Source organism: Prinia subflava, chromosome 9 (genome assembly GCF_021018805.1).
Source record: "Prinia subflava isolate CZ2003 ecotype Zambia chromosome 9, Cam_Psub_1.2, whole genome shotgun sequence".
Taxonomy (NCBI): Eukaryota; Metazoa; Chordata; class Aves; order Passeriformes; family Cisticolidae; genus Prinia; species Prinia subflava.
In genome coordinates, this window is record NC_086255.1 from 20,065,999 (window position 1) to 20,089,730 (window position 23,732).

The 23,732-nt window shown below is 44.4% G+C and overlaps 1 protein-coding gene across 1 annotated transcript in view; it reads right to left on the minus strand.

The window, feature by feature from the left end:
* The window catches only part of SYNPO2L (synaptopodin 2 like), a 38,434-nt gene that overhangs the window by 10,927 nt on the left and 3,775 nt on the right, over positions 1-23,732 (minus strand). Inside the window, exons 2-3 of the mRNA XM_063405854.1 lie at positions 11,100-11,251; positions 7,962-8,602 (exon numbers count right to left, since the gene is read on the minus strand). Of these exons, the coding sequence (XP_063261924.1) occupies positions 7,962-8,602; positions 11,100-11,251 (793 nt within the window). The remainder of the gene's footprint in view (positions 1-7,961; positions 8,603-11,099; positions 11,252-23,732) is intronic.

The window sequence follows — 23,732 nt, forward strand, 5'->3', positions numbered from 1 at the left end:
CAGGAATTAGCACCTGAAAAAGCAGATAGGAAGACAATATGGTGTACCTGGGAACACTTTTGAGCTTCTCAGTCCAAGTAGCCCCCCTCCCTCCCCTGTGTCCCCCACACACCTGGGTTTCTCTGGGAAGAAAAACCAGAGAAAAGCTGCAAGGTGTCTCAGCTAGGTTCCAGATCTGAGTGATAGCAGTTTTGGGGCTGTGGTGGCCCCACAGCACATGCTGCTTGTTCTGTCCAGATGCAGCCAGAGGATAAGATCCACTGACAGAAGAGAAGAGGGTTGGGATTTTTTATCATCTGTCTCCTTGCCAGTCATATAACACTGAGGTGGAGAGGACCTTTGATTGACGTTAGTGTTTAAAGCTCTGTGGGTGAAAATATAGAGGTAGTCCTGTTAGATTCCGAAGCCCAGTGAAACACTACTACCAACTTAGCCAGTTAGCTCATCTGACATCATGAACCATTAATAGTTATGTTTTCTCTTCTATTCTTAGCCAATTGTGTGGTCACCTTACAGTAGTCCTATCTCATCCATATTTCTCTCATTGGAAAAGTCATGTGGAACTGTATCAGGTATCCTATAGAAGCCAATATATACCGTGTTCACATTATTCCTTCAGCCATGAAGTCTTCTCTTACTGAGAAGGTCTTACTTTTTATTAGTCCTTGTTGATTTTACTGTTCATTTTGTTTTTTGGAAATATGCACAAAAATAACTACTTCATGAATTGAAGCTAAATGATTTTTTTCCTTGTCATCAGAGCCTATGTCTACTAGAAGGTCTTGGTCTTTTTCCCTGAGACCCTTCTCATTATTCCAAGGTACTTGGCAAGGACTGAGGACCATTCTGATAGAAGTTTCATTAATTCCTTACAGTTGACCTCTACAGAGAAGCTGATTCTGCCTTGTCTTTTCAGTACAGTCAGTGTATCAAGATATGCTGAATCTACTCGCCCCCGTTTCTGCTCCTGTTTCTTTTTGCAAAGAGTGAGATTCTTAGTTAATATAAGTGGTAGAGACTGGTGACAGTAAAGCTTTACACATTTCCCAACAAAGTGATGTCTCTTCCTATGATGGGTTTAAGTGAAACTGAAGAACAAGTATATGCCAGGTTGTCAGCTTTCTCCTTCCTAGCTATAATTTTCTCATTTCTCTTGAGTAGTGGCTGTTGTTTAATCACTCCTTGTCAAAGTCCTTTTATGCCTCACCCTTTTATGCCTCTCCCTCATCCATCACTATCACTGTCTCAAAACAATTTCAGTGCTGTCCCTGAGCAGTCTTATCCCTACCTTGTCAGCAACCTTGTCCTACATTGCTTTCAGAACTGATGGAAACAACTGGACTGGGAAAGGGATTCTTGTTGTCTGTTTGCATTACAGTTTCTTTCAACTCAGATCTCAAAACCCTGGAATCTAGGACTACCAGCTTGGTTAGGACAGTCTGTGGGGTTATATGTATAGCTGTTTCAGTGTGATTATTGCTCTGATCACCTTTGTGATCTGAACTATTGGCAAATTTTTGATTTAATGCCTTTGTTCCCCATCAGCCTTACACGTCCTAAGTCAGAGTAGAAGTGTATGTGCAAGGCCAGGCTATGTTAACAAATGAGACAACATAGTCTGAAAAATCACTCACTGGGGCTCTGCAAGGACCATGAAGTGTCAACTTGGAAGTGAACTCTGACGCTGCTTCTCCAGCAGCAGGATGATGAATGACCTCTGACCATGTCTGAGGAACTGTGACCCAGAGTTAGAGTCCCTGTGCTGACAATAATAACATAGAAGTAATGTCTGACAAACTGATAGTTTAAAAAACATGCTTCAAATGATATCTCATATGGTAGAAGTATTAGGACAAATATATATACCTTTTCATTTCAGGGGTCGCATAGTTTTCCTCCATACATATTCAAATGCTAAAGATCTTTCTCCTCCCAGAGAATATTATCTGCAACTAGATTTATCTTGAGATAACACATGTTCAGCTAAATTCGTGTCTCTGTCAGGCTCTGGGGCAGCAGGATTGCAGTGAGGTACAAAGGTGGAGGAGAGCTCTATCAGCCTTACTTCCAGGGCTGCAACCCACAACATCCTCATTGAAATGCTGGACAAGAGTGATGCCTGAGGGAACGATGCTGGAGGTCTCCAGTCAGAATACCTGAGGAAGATGGCAAATTACTTGTGACAATTATGAGATGATTCAAGAAAGAAGGAAAAATTCATCCAGCTAGCCAAGACAGCAGTAGTTTATAATCTGGCTTCTGTCCCATTAATATATCAGCCTGAAAATATCACCCCTGCTTTCCATGGAAGGACATCAACTGAAGGAGTAAGATCAAATGTACTCAAGCCTAAAGGTGGAGAAAGAGGTCTTTAGATGCCTGGTGTTTATCTCACTGTAGTCTTTAATAAATGCCTTCCAAGTGGCAGAGAATTCAAAGAAGAATGACAGTTATTAAGTGGGGTTTCTTAAACAAACACTTGCAAGTAGGCTGTTACTGCAGTGTATGGAAACTGATTTCCCAAGCGGAAGCGATTTCCAGTTTCATGCGTGCTGAAATGAGATCAGTCTCTCCATCTGTGATTCAACCATAGAAGCTGTTGTCCTTGTTTTCCAAATGGCTGGCTGCTCACTGAGTGGCAAGGGCCAAGGGTGATTTAGCATGGCTTCACACTGCTAGGAACAGACTTCTGTAAGATCAGTAGTTCAGGCAATTAATTTTAATCTCCTGATCTAAGCAGAATGCTTTTCTATTTTACTTTAAGGCACGTAGGATGTAGTAGTCGTAGGCTACTATCCTAAAACTACTGGTCTCTCAGACTGCAGTGAATGACAAAACCAGCAAGTTAGTCTAACAGTCACATAATTGTGATCATTAGAGTTAAAACTGTCAAAGCTGAAAGCCAAATAGAAAATGTGGTGCAATAACTTCAAACTGCCATTCAGAGACTTCATCTTGTTCACAGCTCCTTTGGCCTATACCTGTTGTAACGGGCTGAGAGATGGCTTGCTGCACTCACCCTTTCCGTAAAGAAATGTGACTGCAGTCACTCTTAGAAGAGGTAATCTCTATGGCCTGCCAATGAATAGGCCACTTATTTATAAGCATCCTATCTTTTCAAGTGATGCTGCTGTACATCCGCTTTAAACAAGAAGGATTTCCTTTTCTGATATGGAATGTGGTAACTTTGATGACTCTGCACAGGCAGCCAGGCCCATATAAAGCAGAGGAGGAAATTTCCCCACCCAGTTCTCCCTCCCTTCCTCTACCATACATGGAGAGGCTCTTGAATCCTAGGAACTAAAAATAGTCCAGCAGATAAGTTTAAATTAAGATATTTTGAAGCACTTCTTGCACAGTGTGATAGCAAGTTAGGAATAGAGTGCTGTCCTGGTATGTCTATCCTGTTTCCAGTTGTGAGAAAGGCTGAGCCTTTTGTCCTGTGAGATGATTTAGGATGGGGGTGAAAACACAGTGCACCTCAGAGAGCACAGGTGGCTGAGAAGAAGCAACCCTGGCTGCAGATAGATCCCAAACCTCTGAAGGTGGGGTGAGGAGAGAAGGACACTGTGGAACCTGTGGGGAACCAAAAACACCTCACTTGCAGTTACTTGTGAGAACTACAGTCTGATTCTCCCTGCCACAAACTCCCGCTTTCTGCTAACCTCCTGAAACTGATTTAATTTTTTTAATTTGTATTTTCTGTTGTTCTATCTCTTCCTTTTCTTCTACACTGTGCTAGATGTATATAAATCATCTCAGGAAGGGACTTAGCTTGGCCCTTTACAGTGATGACAAACTGAGGGCCCAGTTTTCCCAGGGATTAATCACCTCTCTAAAAAGAGCAATTTACATTTTTAGTGGGAAGAAAAAAAATTCATACTTTTGTTTCTACTGATTAGGCAAAATACCGGCTGTTCACAAACATGACTGTTCAATATTTCATTTAAAATATAGCAGGGTCCCTGTTTGCTAGCTGCTCTCTTACCCCACTAAGCAAAACACCAGGGTGCATAGAAGCCACTGGGGAGTGATGCAGACCAAAGTTTTTTACTTGTAGGGCAAATTCCCCTGCATTTGGGGGATGTATGGCTCCCCACAGTCCCCCAGTGGTCTGCATCACTAATGCTCTCAAGTGGGTTTGAAAGAATGAGCCAATGCCAGTGTGCAAATGGAACATGAACCTTGGAAGGAGAGAGGCCCAAACCTCACTGCAGGGGTTGTTGGCTCTCTAAGGAGCTCTAAGACCTTGTGTCTTTGCTGGGGAAGAAAAAGCAAAGCTGAGCAGCTGATGACATGCAGAACATCATAAGGTGGCACCATCAGCTGCTGCCACATCGCGATCCTGGGCTGTTGGTACTTGCCACCACACTGTGTTCTGCTCCTGGAGTCAAAGCCTTGCTCAGTGTAAATAAGGGAGCTCCATTGCTCCATGTTACTGTGATGCAAAGCAGGTGTCAAACAGCAGCGTCACCTCCAGCAATTACCACGTGATTTATGTCCTCTAAGCAAAAGCATGGAAAGCAGTTGTACTTCCCAGGTGTTGGTGGAGTTACAAAAACATATATGTACTGGAGAAATGTTCATCAGATGAAAATTAAGAGAAAATGTGTCACTAACAACCAGAACATAAAGACTGATCACCCATCCTGGTACAACTAGGAAGGATGGTGAGGGAATACAGAAAACACTTCCTTATTTCATTGATGATCTTAAGGACAATATACAGTCAGCAAAGATCAGATTTTCCAGCATCATCAGAAACAAAGAAAAATCATACAGGAAAGGGGAGACAGGGGAGCTGAGTCCACTTGCTGATGATCTGGAAAGCTCACAGCTCTGGAGCACACACAGTGATGACAAAAAGTTCTAGAGATAGGAAGTAAAGAAAAAAGCTACAGAAAACCCAAGAGCTGAAAGCAGTAGCAGTGTTGCTGAGATCCTTGCAGGGCAGTAGAGCAGTGAAGAATGTCAGTTGCATTGGTGGTGTGCAAAAGAATTATTATGTATCTCTGTTCTTTTTCTGGGATTTTATTTATTCATATAGATTTTTGATGTTTCTAAATACTCATCTAGAAATATTATACCTGCAATTCTGTTTGCTTGAGGTGCAGGGAGATGTGAGTAAGGGAGAGAGTCTCTGGAGCTTAAAAATGACAGTGAAAGTTAGAAAGAAATTAAAAATTAGAAAGAATTAAACCAAAGGACAAGAGAAATACCTCCAAACTTGAAATAGACATCAGAGCAGACATGACAAATTAGTACATTCTAGGAAGAAAGGATAAGGAACCATCTGGGGAACAGTCCCAACAAAACAAAAAGCAGTTTTCACATTCTTATTGTGCAGTGGTGGGAGCTGAAGAAGGCCATGGCAAGGCAAGGAGTGTGTGTTAGCAGATGCACTGGGAATATATTTAGATAGTGCTTCAAAAGGCAGCCATCTGCTTAGGTATTCACAATGACCCTTAAATGTCTCCTGCCTATATATCAATACTTAGACTCTGACAAGTGATAGTCCAAGTCACTTCCTAGAGCTAACTCAGTTTTTAAAACACTGCCTTGATTCTAAACCATGATTTCACAATCCTGTTTAGCAAAACCCAGGAGTGTCTGTGTCCCAGAGTAAGCTACTGTGCTATGGATATTGTTGAGGAAAGGCAGAGGAACAGAGCTTTAAATGCTGCTGTCTCCCTGAGAGCCTAGAGCAGCTGTAGGAGCTGGAGCAATGCTGGCCCAGACATCCTTGCCAAGGCTACACTTTTCTGGCAAGAGATGCTCTACCATGTCCTCCCATGCCAGTCCATAGCTTCTCTGCAAGCACCTCCCATGGCACCAATGCAGCTCAGCATCCCCCATCCTCCAGCTGTGTTTATACCTGTGTTTATTCCAGGTACAGGTGTTCTTTAGCTCTGTTCACCACGTAATGAACACTTCCCGTCCATCTTGCTTACTTGCTTTCTTCCCTCACAGTCACTGGCCGCTGAACTGGACTTTTGTTTTAATGGCTGCTGTGCTACATTAAATCAGGATGTAGAATTTTGCCTTCTCACTTACTGACAAGATCCCTAACAAAAGAAAAGGCCATGTGAGTTACCATCCTGCCAGAGTAACTCCTACAGGACAGCCATGGCCAGACATAAACCAAAAAGAGGGTGAGCAGTGAAGGAGTAATAGAATAAAATATTACCTCAGTCTGCAGTGCTTCTGGGAACCCTAACTCCAGCTGGCAATATTGTTGCATCATCTCCTGCCATGGGATATTATCTTGCCATCAGAAATGCTCTGAATTAAATACGTAGCTGTTCTGGGATCCCTCTGTACTGATGCGGTCCATGGAAATAAGCCTTGATGTAAAGCAATTGCTCTTCTACTGCTAGGACTATCAGGTGGCAGGGAGCAGCTGAACATGCCTTTCTCAACATTCACCTCATGCTTGTACATTATTCAAAGGGGGAAAAAATAGCTTCATCTTTAGGGAGGCTGAAATTGCTGATTTCTTTCCTGTCCTAAGGAAAATGAGAGCTAAAGCCTAGCTTTACAAGAAGTAGGACAAGGCATCAGGTCAGGTGCACTGCCCAGCAGAGCAAGACATAAGGGACCCAACTGAGCCTCTCCTCTTAATACTGGAAAGAGCAGTAGGACAGTGCCCTGTCTGAAGGAAGTGCCTAGGTTTGAAAGTTCCCTCTATAGGACTACTTAGGCAGAACAGATAAAAGAATATTTAGCCCAAGGAAAAGAGAAAAGAGAGGTTTAATAACTGCTTCGCAGTACTATCTGTCCTGGGTAAAAATGTCTAGCATTTGAATTTGAATTTGAATTCGAATTTGAATTTGATCTTGAATTTGAATTTGAAGCAGAAGATCAGAAGTTAGAATCCACATTTTCTTTCTGATTCAGTCTAGTAACTTTTCTGTGTCTCTGTTTTCCATTCTGTCACTTTTTAAAGTCACTTTTTAAATCCTGCTTTATTTCCACACTCGGTGATATGTAAAGTAGTCACTTACACTATACACTGAGGTATATATATGAAAATAAGTTTATGATTACTTTGTTTTTAATATTACTAGATAGGTCACAACTGATAATACTTTGTTCGGCCCTCATGTTTGGGCTTGAAATACTCCATGTGTAGCAGAAACCAGGAAAGATTTCACAATTAAGGTCACTTCAGGTCCACCACCCATATACTACACTATATTTTTCAGTACTTTATTCCACATGGAAAGGTCTTGACTATCAGGGATGACAATACAAGGAACTGTTTCAAGAGCTAATTTACCATCTCTTGCTTGTCCTTGCTGGCAAACTTCCACTGACAACACCTAAAAATTATAAATTCTACCTGAATTCATCAGCTGCTGCCAGACATGGGCATCCTTGCTGGAGTGAGTGCCTGCAGGGAAAGTTGATGTAGAAGAGTCCCTCCCTGAGCTGGACAGGGTGAGAGAAATAAATTATCTCTCATCATCCTTAATTGTGTAACACTGCCCATGGAGAGCTGAACTGAACGGAATTCAGGCTCCTTGTGAGCCTCTTGAAATGAGTGGTCTGTGCTTAACACACAGGTAGCTAAAGGAGCAAACGGAGCTGCCAGGGAAATTTAGCCTGACCATCTTGTCACCTGACTGTGCTTAGACCAAAGTGTTGAAGAAACGGATGACATCCAGCCTTTTTCCAGCACACAGAGGTACTACAGCACATCTGGTTGAATGGCTGCAGCCTCTCTGAGTGAATCCCAGACCCATGACCCCAGACCCTTACTCTTATCTGTTTCTTAGGTGAGGTAGACCCCAGTGCCAAAGCTGCAGCAGGAAGCCCTGGTCTCTGCAGGTCTGATTTGACTGGTGCTCCTTTGTAAGCTAGGGGAGCTAACCCACCTGACATTTGCAGGAATCAGGTTTCTGGAAGGAGAATCCAGCACAAGGAAAAGGCATGGGTGAATGGCAGTTTAGAGGACTTACTGGCCTGCTTGGCTTTCTCTGTATACGTGGTGGTTAGGTCTTCATCAATGGGATGTTCCACTGGCCCCACCATGGGGATGAGGTGGCGTTCTGCTCGGATAGCCTTGGTGCCGTGGGGCAGCAGCATTGCCTCTGGAGAAGGCTCCCGTCCCTCTGTTGATGGTGGCCGCAGCTGTCCCTCGCTGTCTGAGAAGGGAGTGTCTGTGCGGCTGCCAGGCAGACAGACAATCTCCCTCTTGGCCACCCCGCTGGAGCTGGCCAGCTCTGCTCCCCCCTGCGCAGCGGCCTCCGGCGTGCTCTCGTAGCCACTCTGTTCAGACAGGGACACCTCGTCCTGAGGGGCGTCCGCCCTGCTGGTGGTGCTGCCGGGCGGGGAGCGCGGGCTCTTCCTGCGAGCGCGGCGGTGCTTCTCCTGCGCCACATTGTCAGCGTCGCTGTCTGTCTCGCCGTAGTAGGCCTCGCTGTCCGGTGGGGACGTGAGGCTCTCCAGCTGCCTCTGGGACCTCCATGGCTGTGAGGGCTGCGGGGTGGCTGGGGCTCCTGCTGGTTCGGAGCTGAGCTGGGATGGTGGAGAGAGCACTCGCTGCCCTGGAGAAGGGGAACGCTGGAGCCACGGGCCAGTCTGCTCCCCACCAACTATCCTGTGGGGAGAAGGAGAAGTGGTGAGTGAGGTCTGGTTTGTACAGCTAAACTGGAAGGAAGCCCTGGCATGAGAGAGGGCTGTGGACTGGGACAGTGTTACAGATGTTTTTCAGGTGGTACAGACAGCTGAAGGGTAGACGCCAAGGACAGACTTGTCCCTGACATCAGCTACATGCTCTCGTTCTGATTTTCTGCTTCACAGCTCTATGGAAAGCAGGTGTTAAACACTCAAAAATCGGAATGCCCTAAAACCATAAAAAATCTACCAAGCTTAATCAGCTCCCCAGGCATTTCTCCTGGAGAGATGAATTCCTGCATAGCAAGCATTCCCTACGGCAGTGAGACTTACCCTTCAGCCTGTGGCTTGTCAGCAGAGAACAGCTGGTGCTCACCTATCACACTGCACTCTAGCTGCTCCTGCAGCTGAGCCTGTGTAAGATCTGCAGACCCGGGCACCCTCAAACTGCTTTACTTCAGACTGGGCTCCCAAGAAGTCAGTGCTGTTTGTTTGCTCTGATCTCTAGGTGGGAGTAAATAGCAAATACGTAGGCTATAAAGGCACAAGTGTTTTTTGGGGATAGAACTATGGTATCCAGTGGTAGGAGAACACTCTGATATTTAGCCTGCTCACTGTTGGACTGTTTCACAAGCTCACTATCAGTACCTGGGTTTTGATGACCATATGCAGTCCTGCTGGCCAGACCAATCCATGGCGGTTTGCCTTTGGCTTAGACATAGCAATTTCAAGCCTCTAAGACATCTGGAAGGGTGACTGGAGTAGGTGCCAGGCAGACTGGGGCAGTCAACCATGCTGGCTTCCAGAGGGAAGGACAATTGGCTGTGCTGACAGGAAAAGAGCCCATCCTATCTTCCCTCTCTTCAAGAGTGAGTCTGGGTTTCAATGGCAGTTTAACTCCAGCCCACACAAATGGAGCTGGGATTTTTTTCCTTCTCTTGTCAAACTCACCAGGGCTTATAAGAACTGTAAATTCATCCTGAGTATTTGCCTTCTGAACATGCATACCATGAAGCCAGGCAGACAGCATTGACTCTGGAAAGCTGTGGAACTCATGACTTGGATCTCAGTTCTAAACTGTGAAAAATTTATATTTATGACAAATGCAAACTTTTGTGGAAGCTAAGGGTGGGAGAATTTCTCTGGCAGTTCTTTTTTTTAATACTATTTGCCATTATGAAATCTCACTGGGGAGCAACCTCAACAGTCCACAAGCAAAACAGAACAATCCCTCCTCTTCTTTAAACACCTGACCAGGTAACTGAGAAGCATAGCTGGCTGCTTTGTAAGCCAGTGTCTCTTGTTCTGTACTGTGAGGTGAGTGTCTCTCCCTTCCTCTTTTCCTGAAATACATATACTCCAGAGTCATCCAGCTACCTCTCCTTTCTGAACAGGAATGATTGTTGTTTTGTCTGGGAAGGTAAAGATGAAGTGGGAATAGACATGTGATCAAGAAAGCAACATTTGATGATTTCTCCACTACTCCAAAGGAAGACAACTGATTATATTATTTCCAAACCATCCAGTGTTGGCTCCATCCAGAGGGCTGCAGAGAAAGAAGCCAGCCTTTGTCACTTTGTTGATTCAAAGTGTGCTGATTTTGACCGATTAGAATTTGCCCAGGCACCTGTTGGCTGCAGATAGGCTCCAGTGGTGTGAGATAAGGCCTTGGCAAGAGACCAGGAGCTATTCTGGACACCTTGTATAGAACTTACTCATCCCACTTAATCACATCTGGGGTATAGAGTGAGCACATCAGAAGGCACTGGCACTTTCTCTGAAGCCAAGGGGAAGATCCTACATGCTCAGGCTTTCCTTTTCTGAGCACTGCCCACCTCTGCTCCTGCTTTACACATGACAGCAACCAGCGTGGCTATCCCTCCCCACTGCTCACAGTGCTCTCTCTGTCCTTTCAGGACTGTAGATCACATCTCCCGGCCTCCTTCACCAGGGCCTGATTTTCTGAGGGTGACTTCTGTTTAGGCAGTAGTGTGGACTAGCTAGGACCTTACTCAGCTTTGCTGCCTTCACCTTTATAGGATTATTCATTTATAGCTTGGGCTGCATCCAGCATGCACTGACGCTCTGGGTTAACTTAGCACAGGGAGGACGAGGAACATTACTGGGACTATTTTTTGTCCATAAATTTGAGCTTAATCTCCAGTATTCTCCTGAACTAGAGACTAGCACAGATATTTCTTCCCATAAAAAGGTGTTTAGCCCCACCCCTCTAATCTTTGTGGGTCAGTATACAGACAGTTGGACTACAGCAGCCCACTGTAATTCAGGGTAAAACATTGAGATGTCCACATGTTAGCCATGTTGGGACATGGGTAAATCCTCCAGGTACACCTTGCAGTATGGTGAAACCAAAGGCTTCCTGCCTGCCTTGTTTCTGCTGGACGTGGACAGCTGCTGTACTGGATGAAATCACTCTATTGCCTGCACTGTCACAGCACTGGCGCTTGGGAGCAGGTTACCTTTTGACGCGGATGTTGAGCATGCCATTGGAGGAATCGATGATCTGCATGGCATTAGCATGGGACAGGCCAGCACATGACTTCCCATTGATAGATACTAGAACATCATTTTCCCACAGGCCTCCACGGCATGCTTTGCTTCTCTTTCGAATCTGAAAAAGCAAGACAGAGGACAAGGATGAAGGGAAGAACAGCAGCTATTTAGTTCAGTGGCTTGTCTCTTGCTGGCCCTTCTATTGCTCCATTCCTCACAGAATAAAATAAGGCCTAAGACTACTGTGCTGACAGAGTGGAGCACTAATCCTTTTGGATGAGCCCTGGCTGTGCCGTTTGGTCTCTGTATTCCTGTTAATTCCAAGAGTCACTCTGCTGAGCATAGGTCTGACCTGATCACCAACCCCACTCAAGTTCTTTAGTGCAGATGAAAGACTCAAGAATATCTACATGCTCTTCTCCTCTTGTTCGCTGTCTCCTAAGTTGGTTAGGGAGTCTGCCTTTCAGAGAGGGAACAGACTATGCCTGCATATGACCATGTGTCCTGCATGCCCCTACTGTACTTCCTTGGTATGATCCCTGACTCATGGGGAGCCTCTGCAAGTACCATCCTCAGGGAAACTGACACTGGAAAGAAGTGGCGGTTCCAAGGCATATTGTATTGTTAAGCATTCCTGCTCCAATGGCTTTGGTCAGTGTATTTCTGGACATCTACATCAGGCCATATGGTGTCCTGTTACACAAGTGTAAACTTGGAATAAATCTTTAGCCTTAACAGGACTTGTGCAAGACATGCATTGCTATATCTGAGAAGGGTGTTGGAGTCACTGGCTCCAGGCGTGCTCCTAGATGTGGCCTCTCTTGGCCATCTTGCACCAAGTGCTTCCCCTCCCTCACATTTCATCATCCATCAGTTAAACTTCTTACCAACCCAGCCTAGCCTTTCTGCTAGGGCAAGCAAACCAAATGCCCACTCAGCCAAAAACCACAGACCTCTCCTATACAGGTAAGCAGTGGGGATAGTCTTGTGTAGGACAGCCTGGCACCCATTATGTACTCATCTTGCACATAAAAGAATAGCCAGGTAAAATCACTGGGTCAGAGCAAGTCAGGACCAAGGTAATATTACACTCCATTGGTAGATTCTTCTCAAATATTCTTCAGATCTTGCAGTTAAGTGAAAGACAAATCAATGCAAAGCTGTTGAACAGAGGGTGCAGTGAACAGACTGTGTCAGATCCCTGCAGAGAAGTAACACTCAACAGGGCACCTTTGCCCATATCTCACAGCCTTGCTGCTTGAGCCATCAGACTCTCCTATAACATCATACAGCAACTTTTCCCACACTCCCATGGCAGCTTCAGGAAAGAGAAGCGAATGTGGGAGGATTGCTGCGCTGCCATTGTTCTTGCAGGAGCAGCAGGAGAGCAGGAGAGGAGAGAGCTGGAGTCCTAAGGAAGTCCCAGGGCATGACTGGCTGGTGTTAGGGCCCAGGCCCCCTCCACCCACGGGGTGCCTTGGGCTTGACCCTGCTGGCCTGTGCTGAGCAGACAAGAGCAACACTCCTCCCAGGTCAGCCTGTCAGCAGGACTGTGAGGTGTTGGGGAAGAAGATGGAAAGAGGAGGGCTATGCTTCAAGTTGTTTTTGTGCTCACTGGTACTTTATCTATCACTCTGTAGCCTTTCCAACTTGACCCCAAATCTTGCATGCATGCTTAAAATAGGGACTGGCTCATCCCAGCTGCCACATCCATCAGCCTCTGTCATTTCAGTCCTTTATCTCCCTCCTTGTTAATATAAGCCTGGAATGAGCATGTGTAGGTCTGTAATGAACTAGTGCTGAAGAACCTCTGTTACCGTATAAATGCTGCTTCCTGATACTTCCTCCAGATGCAGCTGTTAACTGAGACAGTAAATAAGACACATTTTCCAGTGCTACCTACTGACACAGCAGCTAATGAAAAGAGTTAGGAAGTTGGAAAGAAGTTAAAAGGAGGGTTTCCTAGTATTCTCCAAAAGGCCAACTGCTGCCCCATAGCCAAGTATTTGGTGCTTAGCACTGGATGGGAACATGCTGAGTATTTCTCCCAGTTTCGAAGTGAGGGGACTGGGGGTTAAAGGCTGTCAACAGGTGCTCAGAGTATTCCTCACACTCCATGGTATTCCTCCCTGCTCACTGAAACCAAGGATGTAGGCTGGTGACCAGCTAGAACAGCAACAGCAAACTTCCTGCAATTCTCTAGTCCCTCAGTACTGCAAATCTTTGCAGGCGACTGTTTGGGGTTCCCAGGCAGGAAGGATCAGGCTGTGCTCCCAACACTGCCTGATACTGTTTCAGGTACCTTTATACCAGAGAAGGCTGGTGGTACTCAAGTGTGCCATGTGGGCTGATAATCATGAGCAGGCAACACATTTTTCTCATGGTTACTGAGGATGCTGGGTCTGGTGTGGTCTGTGCTCAAATTTTCTGGACTGACAGAAAGCACATGCTCTAAAGCAACTATTCGTACTTCAGTGTTCTGCAGTCCAGGAGGGACTTTTCCATGTCTTTATTCCTTTCTGGGAAAACAGGACCAGGTCTCTTCCAGTGCAGGAAGAGACCTATAGAGTCTGAAAATAGCATGTGTCTGGCTCAGTCTTCCACAGATTTATAAACACTCCCTGGAAGTTAATGAATTTGCTTCCTGGGATCAGAGGAAAATAAACCTATCCACAGCTTCATTTTTTTTTTTTTTTCCAAACCCCTACTCCACTGCCTTTGCCAGGGAGGAAGGCAAAGAGGTTAAACACAGAAGAGGATTGTGCAGAGAAAGAAGGACAGGATGGGACTTAATCCACAGCCATGACAGCAGGGTGCAGTGTCCTAGAGGCTGCAGAGCCTCTGGATAGAGACCAACACAAGCCTGCCAGTTTTTATATGACTGCCAGTTCTGTGCTGTAGAGACTTTAATGACAACCCCTACCCTGCTCATCTTGAGTACAGCGAGGGCAGCACTGAGCCTTTGAGCCCCAGGCCAGGGTGGCTGCCCAGTCCAAAAGCCAGGCTCCCTGCCCATCCTGAAGGTCAGGCTGCCTTCAGGATCAGCCACTTGCTCCCCATGTCCAAAAGATGCCCTCTCCTGGGCACCCGGTGAGCCACATGTAGTGTCACTAACAGGGAGCTTCTGCTTAAGCTGCAGAAAGCTTTGAAGGTGTCACCCAGCAGCTGCTCTGAAGTGGTGGGAATAGTTGCAAAAAGTGGTGTTTCAAAGAGAAAACCTCTTTGCTTTATGTAACACATACCTGGAAAGCTTTCTTTTGCAAATGAGAAGCAGCACTGACAGACTCTGACAAGTGGTCAGGGCTGGCGCAGCCCTGGCCCTGGGGGATTGCACTGTCCAACCTTCTAGCACATACTGGCGAGGACTGACCTCTCCTTTTGTGTGAGGAGCCCAACAAATTCTGTGAGCCTCTTGTAACTGACTGTTAAACCTTCCATTCCATGCCTCAGTGGACACACTGTCCCATGGCATACTCATGTCAAGGTATGTCCTGTTTAGATTTCAGATGGGTTTAGGAAATCCCAGTTTCAGAATCTTATTAATGGATTTATGTTGCTGGAAATATAAATCAGTGTGAAAAACTGGAACACATTTAATCAGAAAATTGTCCATCTCCCTGCCCTCTCAGCAGGACATCTGTACCAACAAAAAGGCTCCTGTCAGAGGGGTTCAGGTCTCTGCAGTACCTATGTACATGCACATAACACACATGTTTTCTTTCCTTACTTCACCTGCTTCCTCACATTCATCATGTTCAATCAGACAGAAGGGAAAGGACAGTGGCAGATGAGACAAAAAAATAAAAAAACCAGAGTAAGGCAACAATTGAGGAGGAAAGGAATAAGACAAGATGTTGAAAGGAAGGTCAGTGCTAGGAGAGGCCAGAGGGCCAAGATTGAGATCAGGCTTTAACAGTACAGTACAAGTTTCCTTGTAGAGCCCTAGGCAGACAAAAGGACATGCTGACTGTTGACGTGTCTTGGGGAATTCAGCCTAGCTTTCAGGAACAGAATGCAAGAGAGGAGGGGGTCAGATGCTGCAACTTGGCAGCATCTGTCCTTCAGTAGAGACTATATTTAGGTACTGGTATGTGGGGGCTGAACACATGCTGGGATGCTAAGAATAGAGTAATCCTGATAGTAACTCAGTGGTTTCACATCTTGCCTCAGTACAGCCCAGGGAACCTGTCTTGAAACTTTGCAACCACTCTCCCTGCTGGCCAGCACCGCCTCTTTGTAACGAAGTAGGCTGTGGGTTAACAGAAGTGGTTTGCAGTGTAGGCTCATGTCATCCCTCTTGTCCCCTTGCCTCCCCAAGCCACCTCCCACTTCCTCTCAGTGAGAGACTTCAGCCTATAAGGTAGAAAGATAAATTTTATTTTCAGTCTTCACCTAATCTCCTAAAATCTTTCCAGCACAAACCTAGCAGCTTCAGTCCAAGTAAGAGTTTTATACTGAATACAATTCATCTTCCCACCCAATGCCCTTCCACTCTCTTGACCGCATCTCTCAACACACAGCCTTCTTTGTACCCCAGAAGCTACAATGCCATAGGGTCCAACACTCCATACAACCTGGCAGAGTTTAAATTTCATTCCCAGCCTTATGTGAAATGCAATCCTGTCACAGGGTTCTCATAAACAGGTAAGAAATTACTTTTTGTGGTATAAAGCATTACCAAAATGGAATGACTCAAGCAAGAGCCAAACCAGCATGTGGGTCTGCTCCTCCTAGAACTTCCTGTTTAGCTGAACCACAAAGAGAGCAGTTGCTAGATGCAAAAGCAGAAACAAATACCCTCCAACTCTTCTTCTTTCTGAAGATGGGTATTTATATCATCTTGGTTATTGGGCCAGTTTGGTTTTCGTCCAAGGCCAGGATTTACTCTTTTTTGTCTAAGGAGGTATGCCCCTGTGGCTAGAGCAAGGAGATGGCTAGAGTGGGATTCAGAAGACCTGGATGAATTTTTATGTGACCACAGAGAAAACAGTCACGGTGAGCCATAAAAGACAGGAGCCTGGAAACCAGGACATTTTCCAACAGTCTTTCCTTATTCAGTCGCCCACCTGAACACTGAAATCCAGCGAGATACTTTCCCTATGCCTTATCTATGAAGTAGCAAACAATATCACATCCTCATGGCAATGCCATGTTTTTATTGGAAGCTATTTTACAGGAGAATATCTGTTATAATTACACTAAGCATTACAACTAGACAGGAAGTTTCCAGTAATTTCCTGATGAAACATTGTATTCCTTCTTAAGAGGTGACACTGGAAGACTTGCCTCTTGGTAAAAAGTAGGTCCAGTGTCTCTGCAGACCTACTTCACAGGTCATCCATGGTGAAGCCTAATTAGGCAGTGTTTGTACAAAGAAAGGGGAGAGAACACATACTTTGTGGGATGGACACAGCAAGGGAGAGTGATGAAAAGACCTATCTTAAATGGCAGGACAGACTTGGGTGGCTTCTGGGGAGGGGTTTAGCAATGAGAGCTGGTAGTGGAAGAGGATGCTAGTGTTGGTCAGTTGGTTAAGTACATGTGAGGCTACTCTAAAATACGTTATTGCCTAGAGTCTACAGGTGCAGGAATGAAAGAACAAATTCTTAGATGCAGTATATTTAAATCTGACTAGTATCAGTACAAGCTGATATAAAACACAAACAATCAGGGATTGTTGGTTTTCCCTCTGTTGGTTTCCTCTTACTGAAACGAAGTGCCTTAAAATGAGTTTTTTTGTTGTGGTTATACAAGAGAGGGAAGAGAAAAACAACCTCAAACAATCCACTTTCTTTTCCTAAGCAAAAAATTTAGCACAGGTGTCATTGTGGGGAGCAAGTTTCTAGCTAGAGGTGGCCCCAGGCAGACAAAAAGAGGCTTTATCTCCATAGTTATTTGTTACTTGATGGTAGATTAGCTGAAAAGTGATTGAAATGTAATATCAATGACAAAGAACAATGCCACATGTACTAGAATAGATACTAAAAGTACCTGATAAGCACTTTACTCCAAACAGAGTAAGCATCAGGATATCAAGTGCTTTTATATGAAGCAAGGATTCAGAAGGAACAGATATATTTGTCAAATATTTGTACCAGGTCCCACATCTAGGAGCTGTGAGAAAAGCAACAAATGTTCAGAAAAAAATGCTTATTCATGTCCCATGTAATTCCTTTTTCTAGGGGCTCAGCCTGGCTCCTGTGCCATAAAAGATTTTAGAATCTAAGCCTAATGGAATTGAAACTAATAAGCATATCTAGCAACCGAAATGTCTTTTTACAGGTACAGGCATTGAACTGGGACAGAAGGAGGGAAAGACCCTTGAACACAGGACAGAGTTATCCAGAGACATGGCTTCAGTCCTCCAGAACAAACTGTTCCAGCCATCACACTACCTGCTGATACGGCACTCTAAGGGACCGTGAGCACTTGCAAGCCTGGAATAAAGACCATTGTCAAAACAGAAGGCTCTTTACAGCTGCTCCTAATTGTTGAACAGCATCAGTCTTAAGTATCTTATGCCTCCACAGTGTTTAATCGGAGAGAGGGCAAATTAGAAGACATACCTACTATTTCTTCAGTAGAATAGAGGGCAAATTAGAAGACATACCTACTATTTCTTCAGTAGAATGAGGGTCACTTCTGTTTGCAAAAAAATATTGAACACAGCATTCATAATATTGCATGAGTGGGCACCAAAAGACAGCACTCACTAAGCCACAGGCAGCCTCTCAGCAATAGTCTGAGGAGGATAAGCACCGTTGTTCTGTGGCAGCAAGGACAGGATCAGCCACAAGTATGGATTAGAGAAGTACCCCATTCACCTAGAGAATCTAGGGCACCTTGGTACAGAGAGCTTCCCATGCCTTGCAACGTCTTTGTAGTCATCTTGTAGGTATGGATGTACATCAAAAACCAGCCTCAGCCTCCACAGATGTGTTCAGTAGTTCTAGCCAGTAGCAGGCTGAATAATGTCAACGAATGGACCTGAGCTCTGGACTGCAACTACTGTAGCACTAAGCTGTTGCAATGCTCCTTGGCACACCTTTGGCTCAGATTGACTATTGCTGTCCAGAACAATGCCCAGGCACAGTTTGGGAGCTAGAACAGACCATTCCCACAGCCACTGCCTGTGGACATGTGGCCATTTTGTTTGGAAGAGTAGAAAATGTTAATTGCTGGCCTTCATTACACTCTGCAGCAGCTGGCATACATGCCAGAGAATGGTCCCAGGTACATTTAATGCACCAGGTATAGATAGAACATGTATGGTTTCACTTCAGCTTCTTATCAAGAGGTTCTTCCAGGTCCTCGGAAAGTTCCACTGCTGCCACAGCATGTGCTCCCTTCACTAGCAGCCAAGTGTAGCACCTGCCTAAGTGCCAACAGGCCATAAAATATGTGCAGGAGCACTCCCAAAGCAGCTTGAGGCACTCCAAAACCAGCATTAATGACTGCTACAGACTAGAAGTGGTTTTTTAGGTGTGACAGTAAACATTTGCAGAAACAGATAAAGAACAGGCTGCCCACTGAAAAGGGGAGAGGAAGAGAAGGTGCTCACAAATCTGGAAGCCATCACATGTATCTGGGTTGAGCTGGCACCTCCAGCAGGAATAATGTCACATGAGCAAAGGAGAATGGCACAGAGCACCCAGGCTGTGTGTCACAGGGAGCAGTGACATGACAAACAGGCAGCAAGGATATTTTGCAGAGGAGACAGTAGAAACAGTGAATTATCAGCAGAGAACCATGCAGGAAGAGTGGGAATATGTGGTAGAGCTAAAAAGCAGGTTGTGATGAACTGCTCTTAAACAATGAAACGATTTTTGGTTTTAGAACCAATACAATCCTTGTTACTGCTTGCCCTAACAGTTCTCCTACCATTGTTGCAGAGTATTTGTACTGAAAAGCCAACTGAAAGGAGCCGCTTGAGCTACCAGGGCCAATCCTCTGTAGTTTCCAGAGGCCATATTGTTTACTCCAGTTCATAAACTGACTCAAAAGATTTTCAATTCTTTTTCTAGATTGGAAAGTCACTGCTGAACCTCCCTGGTTAGTAGTTCTGTGCTGCCAATGCTGTCACCTATATTTGAATAGTGTTGCTGGCATTTGCTCCACATCTATTTGTAGATTGCAGGCACCTCTTTTAATATTTTTCTAGGTGAAAGAAGCCTTCTGTCCTCCTCTCCTTTTCTATGGCTGCTCTACCTTAGATTTATTTTCCTTGAAAGGGGCTGAATCTGTAAGTATGGTATTTCCAGTTAATTCCCCCTTGTGCATTAGACAGTAATATCAATGCCTTCCTATCTCTTAGACATGTCTACCTGAGGCTCATTAGTTTATATTTGCCTTTATTTTTTTTCAGAGATTCATAATTTTGCCGGTTTATTATTGATGATGCACTGATATGCCCAGGTCCTTTGCCTCTACTATCAGTACCAGCTGTAAAGACTCAGTTTCCTGTATTTTGTCAGTACAATTTTTACTTGTGCTGGAGGTAGAAGTGACTTCCTTGCTTTTTATAGGAAGTAACCATGTTTGCCCCTCATTGAATAAATATTGGTTTGTAGCAGGATCCCTAAAGGCAGGTTTGCATGCACTTGCATCATCTAAAACTGTCCTGTTCATCTTCACAAAAATTATTTCCATAATTTAATTTCATGTTATGTTTCTACTTTGGTTGCTTATTAGTATTAGTGCTTACAATTTTTCTCAGACTAGCTATTTTACATTTTGTTTTGTTTCAGAGGATTTGATGCACGTATCCTTACTGCAAAGAAATCCTCCAGGAACCTGAAGGTATTGTTCTCTCTTACTCTCTATTCAGAATGGGTAAAACTTCTCATCAGTTGCAGCTACCTCTGAGAACCATGTACTTTCCCTCAGCCTTTCTAAAATAAAAATCTTGCCATCTATGGATCATTTTGCTTCTTGTGTTTGTTTGTTCTCTTTCTTCCCTGATGACTGTTTCTGGTCAAAGATTTCTTGTGTTGTGTTGTCATTTGCACCACAGCTACTGAGCTAGATCGAATCAGCTTTATTTTGTTGAGGGGTAGTGTAAACTCTCGCTAGAGCTTATCTGCTTCATTAGGTAAGAGGTGAAAGATTCATTAGGAATCACAATAAGGCAATATGAATCCAGAGTAGTTCAACTGATTTCACTTAAAAGGGCATTGCTGCAACTAAGAAAAAAAAAGAAGATTGGCCTTTGTGTTTTGTATTCTTTAGTCTTTATTTCCTTATTTGCTTCTCTAGTTGTCGATATTTCTATCCTTTCTAATTTCTGTGGAATGATTCATGTCCTCTGTTGATGTTTGATCGTGCTGTGTATCTGCTTGCTGAGCATATCAATGTCTGTGTTTCTTTCAGCTTACTCATTACAGTGTGATACTTTAATACAACCCTCATTGAAAAATCATCTATTCTTTCTCACTGAAGGCTCCCCAGACACTTAAAAGCTTTCTTGTGTTTATTTTTTGGTCTCACTCTCTACTCTTATAGTATCTGTTTTTGTGAGATGAATTATTAATGGTACTCCTTTCCAATACACATCAGTATGGTAGCCTTCGGATTCACATTAGGCAATTTTAGCACCTGGACATTGCAAATTATTGTTTTGGTGGAACTGAAGAGTCAGTATGTGCTCTTGTAGGCAAGTTTAACATGAAAGGAATAGGCATTTGCAGTTACAGTTCTGGAACCATATGATCAGTTGGTGTTAATGCTAGCATTTCAATCTTTCTTGTGTTACTTAACTTTGTGCTTTTTCCTCAGTAACCATTGGGCACTGCTGGAAGAAGCAATGTTCTGATCCCAAGACAGGCACAGCTGGTTTGGCTCCGTAAGTTTACTTGAACACAAAATTAGTTATCATAGAATCATACAATGGTTGGAAGGCATCTTAAAGATCATCTTGTTCCAACCCCCTGGCCACTGGCAGAGACACCTTCCACCAGACCAGATTGCTCAGTGCCCTATCCAACCTGGCATTGAACACTTCCAGAAATGAGGCACCCACAACTTCTCTGGGCAGCCTGTTCCAGTGCCTCACTACATCTAATCTAAATCTCTCCTCTTTTAGTTTAAGATAATTCCCCCTTATTCTATCACTATCTATCCATCTAAAACATATCTCTCCGTGTTTTTTATAAGTTCCCTTCAGGTACTGGAAGGCCACAGTGAGGTCTCTCCAGAGCCTTTTCTTTTTCCGGCTGAACAATCCCAACTCTGTCAGCCTGTCTTCATAGGAGAGGTGCTCCATCCCTTGGCTCATCTAGATCCTCTAGACCCTAGGAAGTCCACACTTTCCTGCACTGAGGGCCCCAGAGGTTCATGCAGTGCTCCAAGTGGGCAGAGGGGCAGAATCACTTCCCTCCACCTGCTGGCCACTCCTCTTGTGATGCAGCTCAGGATGCTGTTGGCCTTCTGGGCTGTCAGGGCACACTGCGGGCTCATGCCCAGTAATTACAACCCCAGAGAGTGTCCACAAGTAATTCCAGCGTCTCTCTCCAGGTGTGGCCTGAACCCATAACCCACGGGGAGTTATTGAATGGCACGGGAGCTCTGTGGCAGCTGGATCCAGCATGTGAAGGTACAGCTGCTTTCCTACCCCTTTGTGCCAGCCGGACTGAGGTTACAATTGATCCCTTGCTTGGAGGAACAGTTTAAAATACAGCTATGCATCCTTCTCCCTAGAAAAATGGGTTCACACCCCACTTCCAACATGTTCATGTACTTTATTTTGTTACAGCCAGTTGAATACTTTGTACTAGGAAACAGTTTCAAATGCTTATATTTGAACTGTACACTTTGAGTTAATTGCAAAGTGTACACTGTACACTTTGAGTTAATTGCAATTAGAAAAAAGCCAGTAATGTAAGCCATCCTTGTGAACACCTTATGAGAGAACAACCAATGAGAGACCCATCAATGGGGAAGGGAAGGGAAGGGAAGGGAAGGGAAGGGAAGGGAAGGGAAGGGAAGGGAAGGGAAGGGAAGGGAAGGGAAGGGAAGGGAAGGGAAGGGAAGGGAAGGGAAGGGAAGGGAAGGGAAGGGAAGGGAAGGGAAGGGAAGGGAAGGGAAGGGAAGGGAAGGGAAGGGAAGGGAAGGGAAGGGAAGGGAAGGGACGGGACGGGACGGGAAGGGAAGGGAAGGGAAGGGAAGGGAAGGGAAGGGAAGGGAAGGGAAGGGAAGGGAAGGGAAGGGAAGGGAAGGGAAGGGAAGGGAAGGGAAGGGAAGGGAAGGGAAGGGAAGGGAAGGGAAGGGAAGGGAAGGGAAGGGAAGGGAAGGGAAGGGAAGGGAAGGGAAGGGAAGGGAAGGGAAGGGAAGGGAAGGGAAGGGAAGGGAAGGGAAGGGAAGGGAAGGGAAGGGAAGGGAAGGGAAGGGAAGGGAAGGGAAGGGAAGGGAAACCATACAGCACACCCAAAGAATTTTCAAGATAATAAAAAAAAAAAAAGATACCAAGAACAGCAATCAGTGATTAATTTATCATAATCTCCATAAAGAGAAACAATAAAAAGATGATGCTGATGTAAACTTTAGAAAGCATAAAGGCAAGAAGACTGTGAACTGTGTATACTGATCAAGTAAGATGAGGCATTGTGAGGGGCTTTGTAATACAACAAGAGCGACTCAAGCAGGAAATCCCACTTAGTGCAACATTTAGTCTTTGGTATGCCTGGTTGCTTGGTGTTATCAAATCTGCATTAGGAAATCACGTAAGACTTAGATGGGTAGGGTACTGGTTGTTCAGAAATAATTTTCTGTTTATCTGTAGGGTAAACCACTAGGAGTACCAATTCTTAGATAATTCCCAGGGCATACCAATAACTACATGAGGGGAAAGGATTTCCCTCCACATTGCATTATGCAAAAATTAGATGCATTGGTGAAACTTAAAACTTCCTCTGAAATACTTGCAGGAAACACAAATGAAGCAAGAAATTGGACAAGAGGTGACTCTTAACCTAGTCTGGTTTAGCAATTCCAACATCTCTACAAGAACAACATGTATCATTTATATATAATGTATTTGTTATATTTGATTAATTTCCCAAATTAACTTTTTATCACTTATTCATCATTCGACTCAGCATCCAAAGGTAAGTATCTTTCCTGAGTGTTACTACTATGACTTTTCTCACCTAGAAGTTGAAATTGTCTAAAATGACAGCACTGGGATCTCTGAGACACAAACAGTATCCACTCAGTTATCTCCTAGCACCTATCAGCTATTCATGTCTGTATGTTCTATCACATGACACCTGGCAGTTTATTCTCTTCTAAGCAGATTACATTCAGATATGGTCTTCCTGGACACCTGGTGAGGACCTAAAAATCCATTCTTTAGAGACTATTTAAATGGTGTTGCTTTAAGACAATATGTCAGGTTATTGGATGCTATTAAATTCTGAGTTATAATCGACAAAAAAGATAACTATAAAATGAAAATCCTGCCTAAAGAATGATGTATAATTTGAGCCTCAAATGGATTTATATCAATTATATTTTCCATAATTACTTTTAATGTAATATCCAAGTATTGTAAAATTATATATTTGTATTGCTAGACTTAAAGTACAGCACCCAGTTCTGGGTGA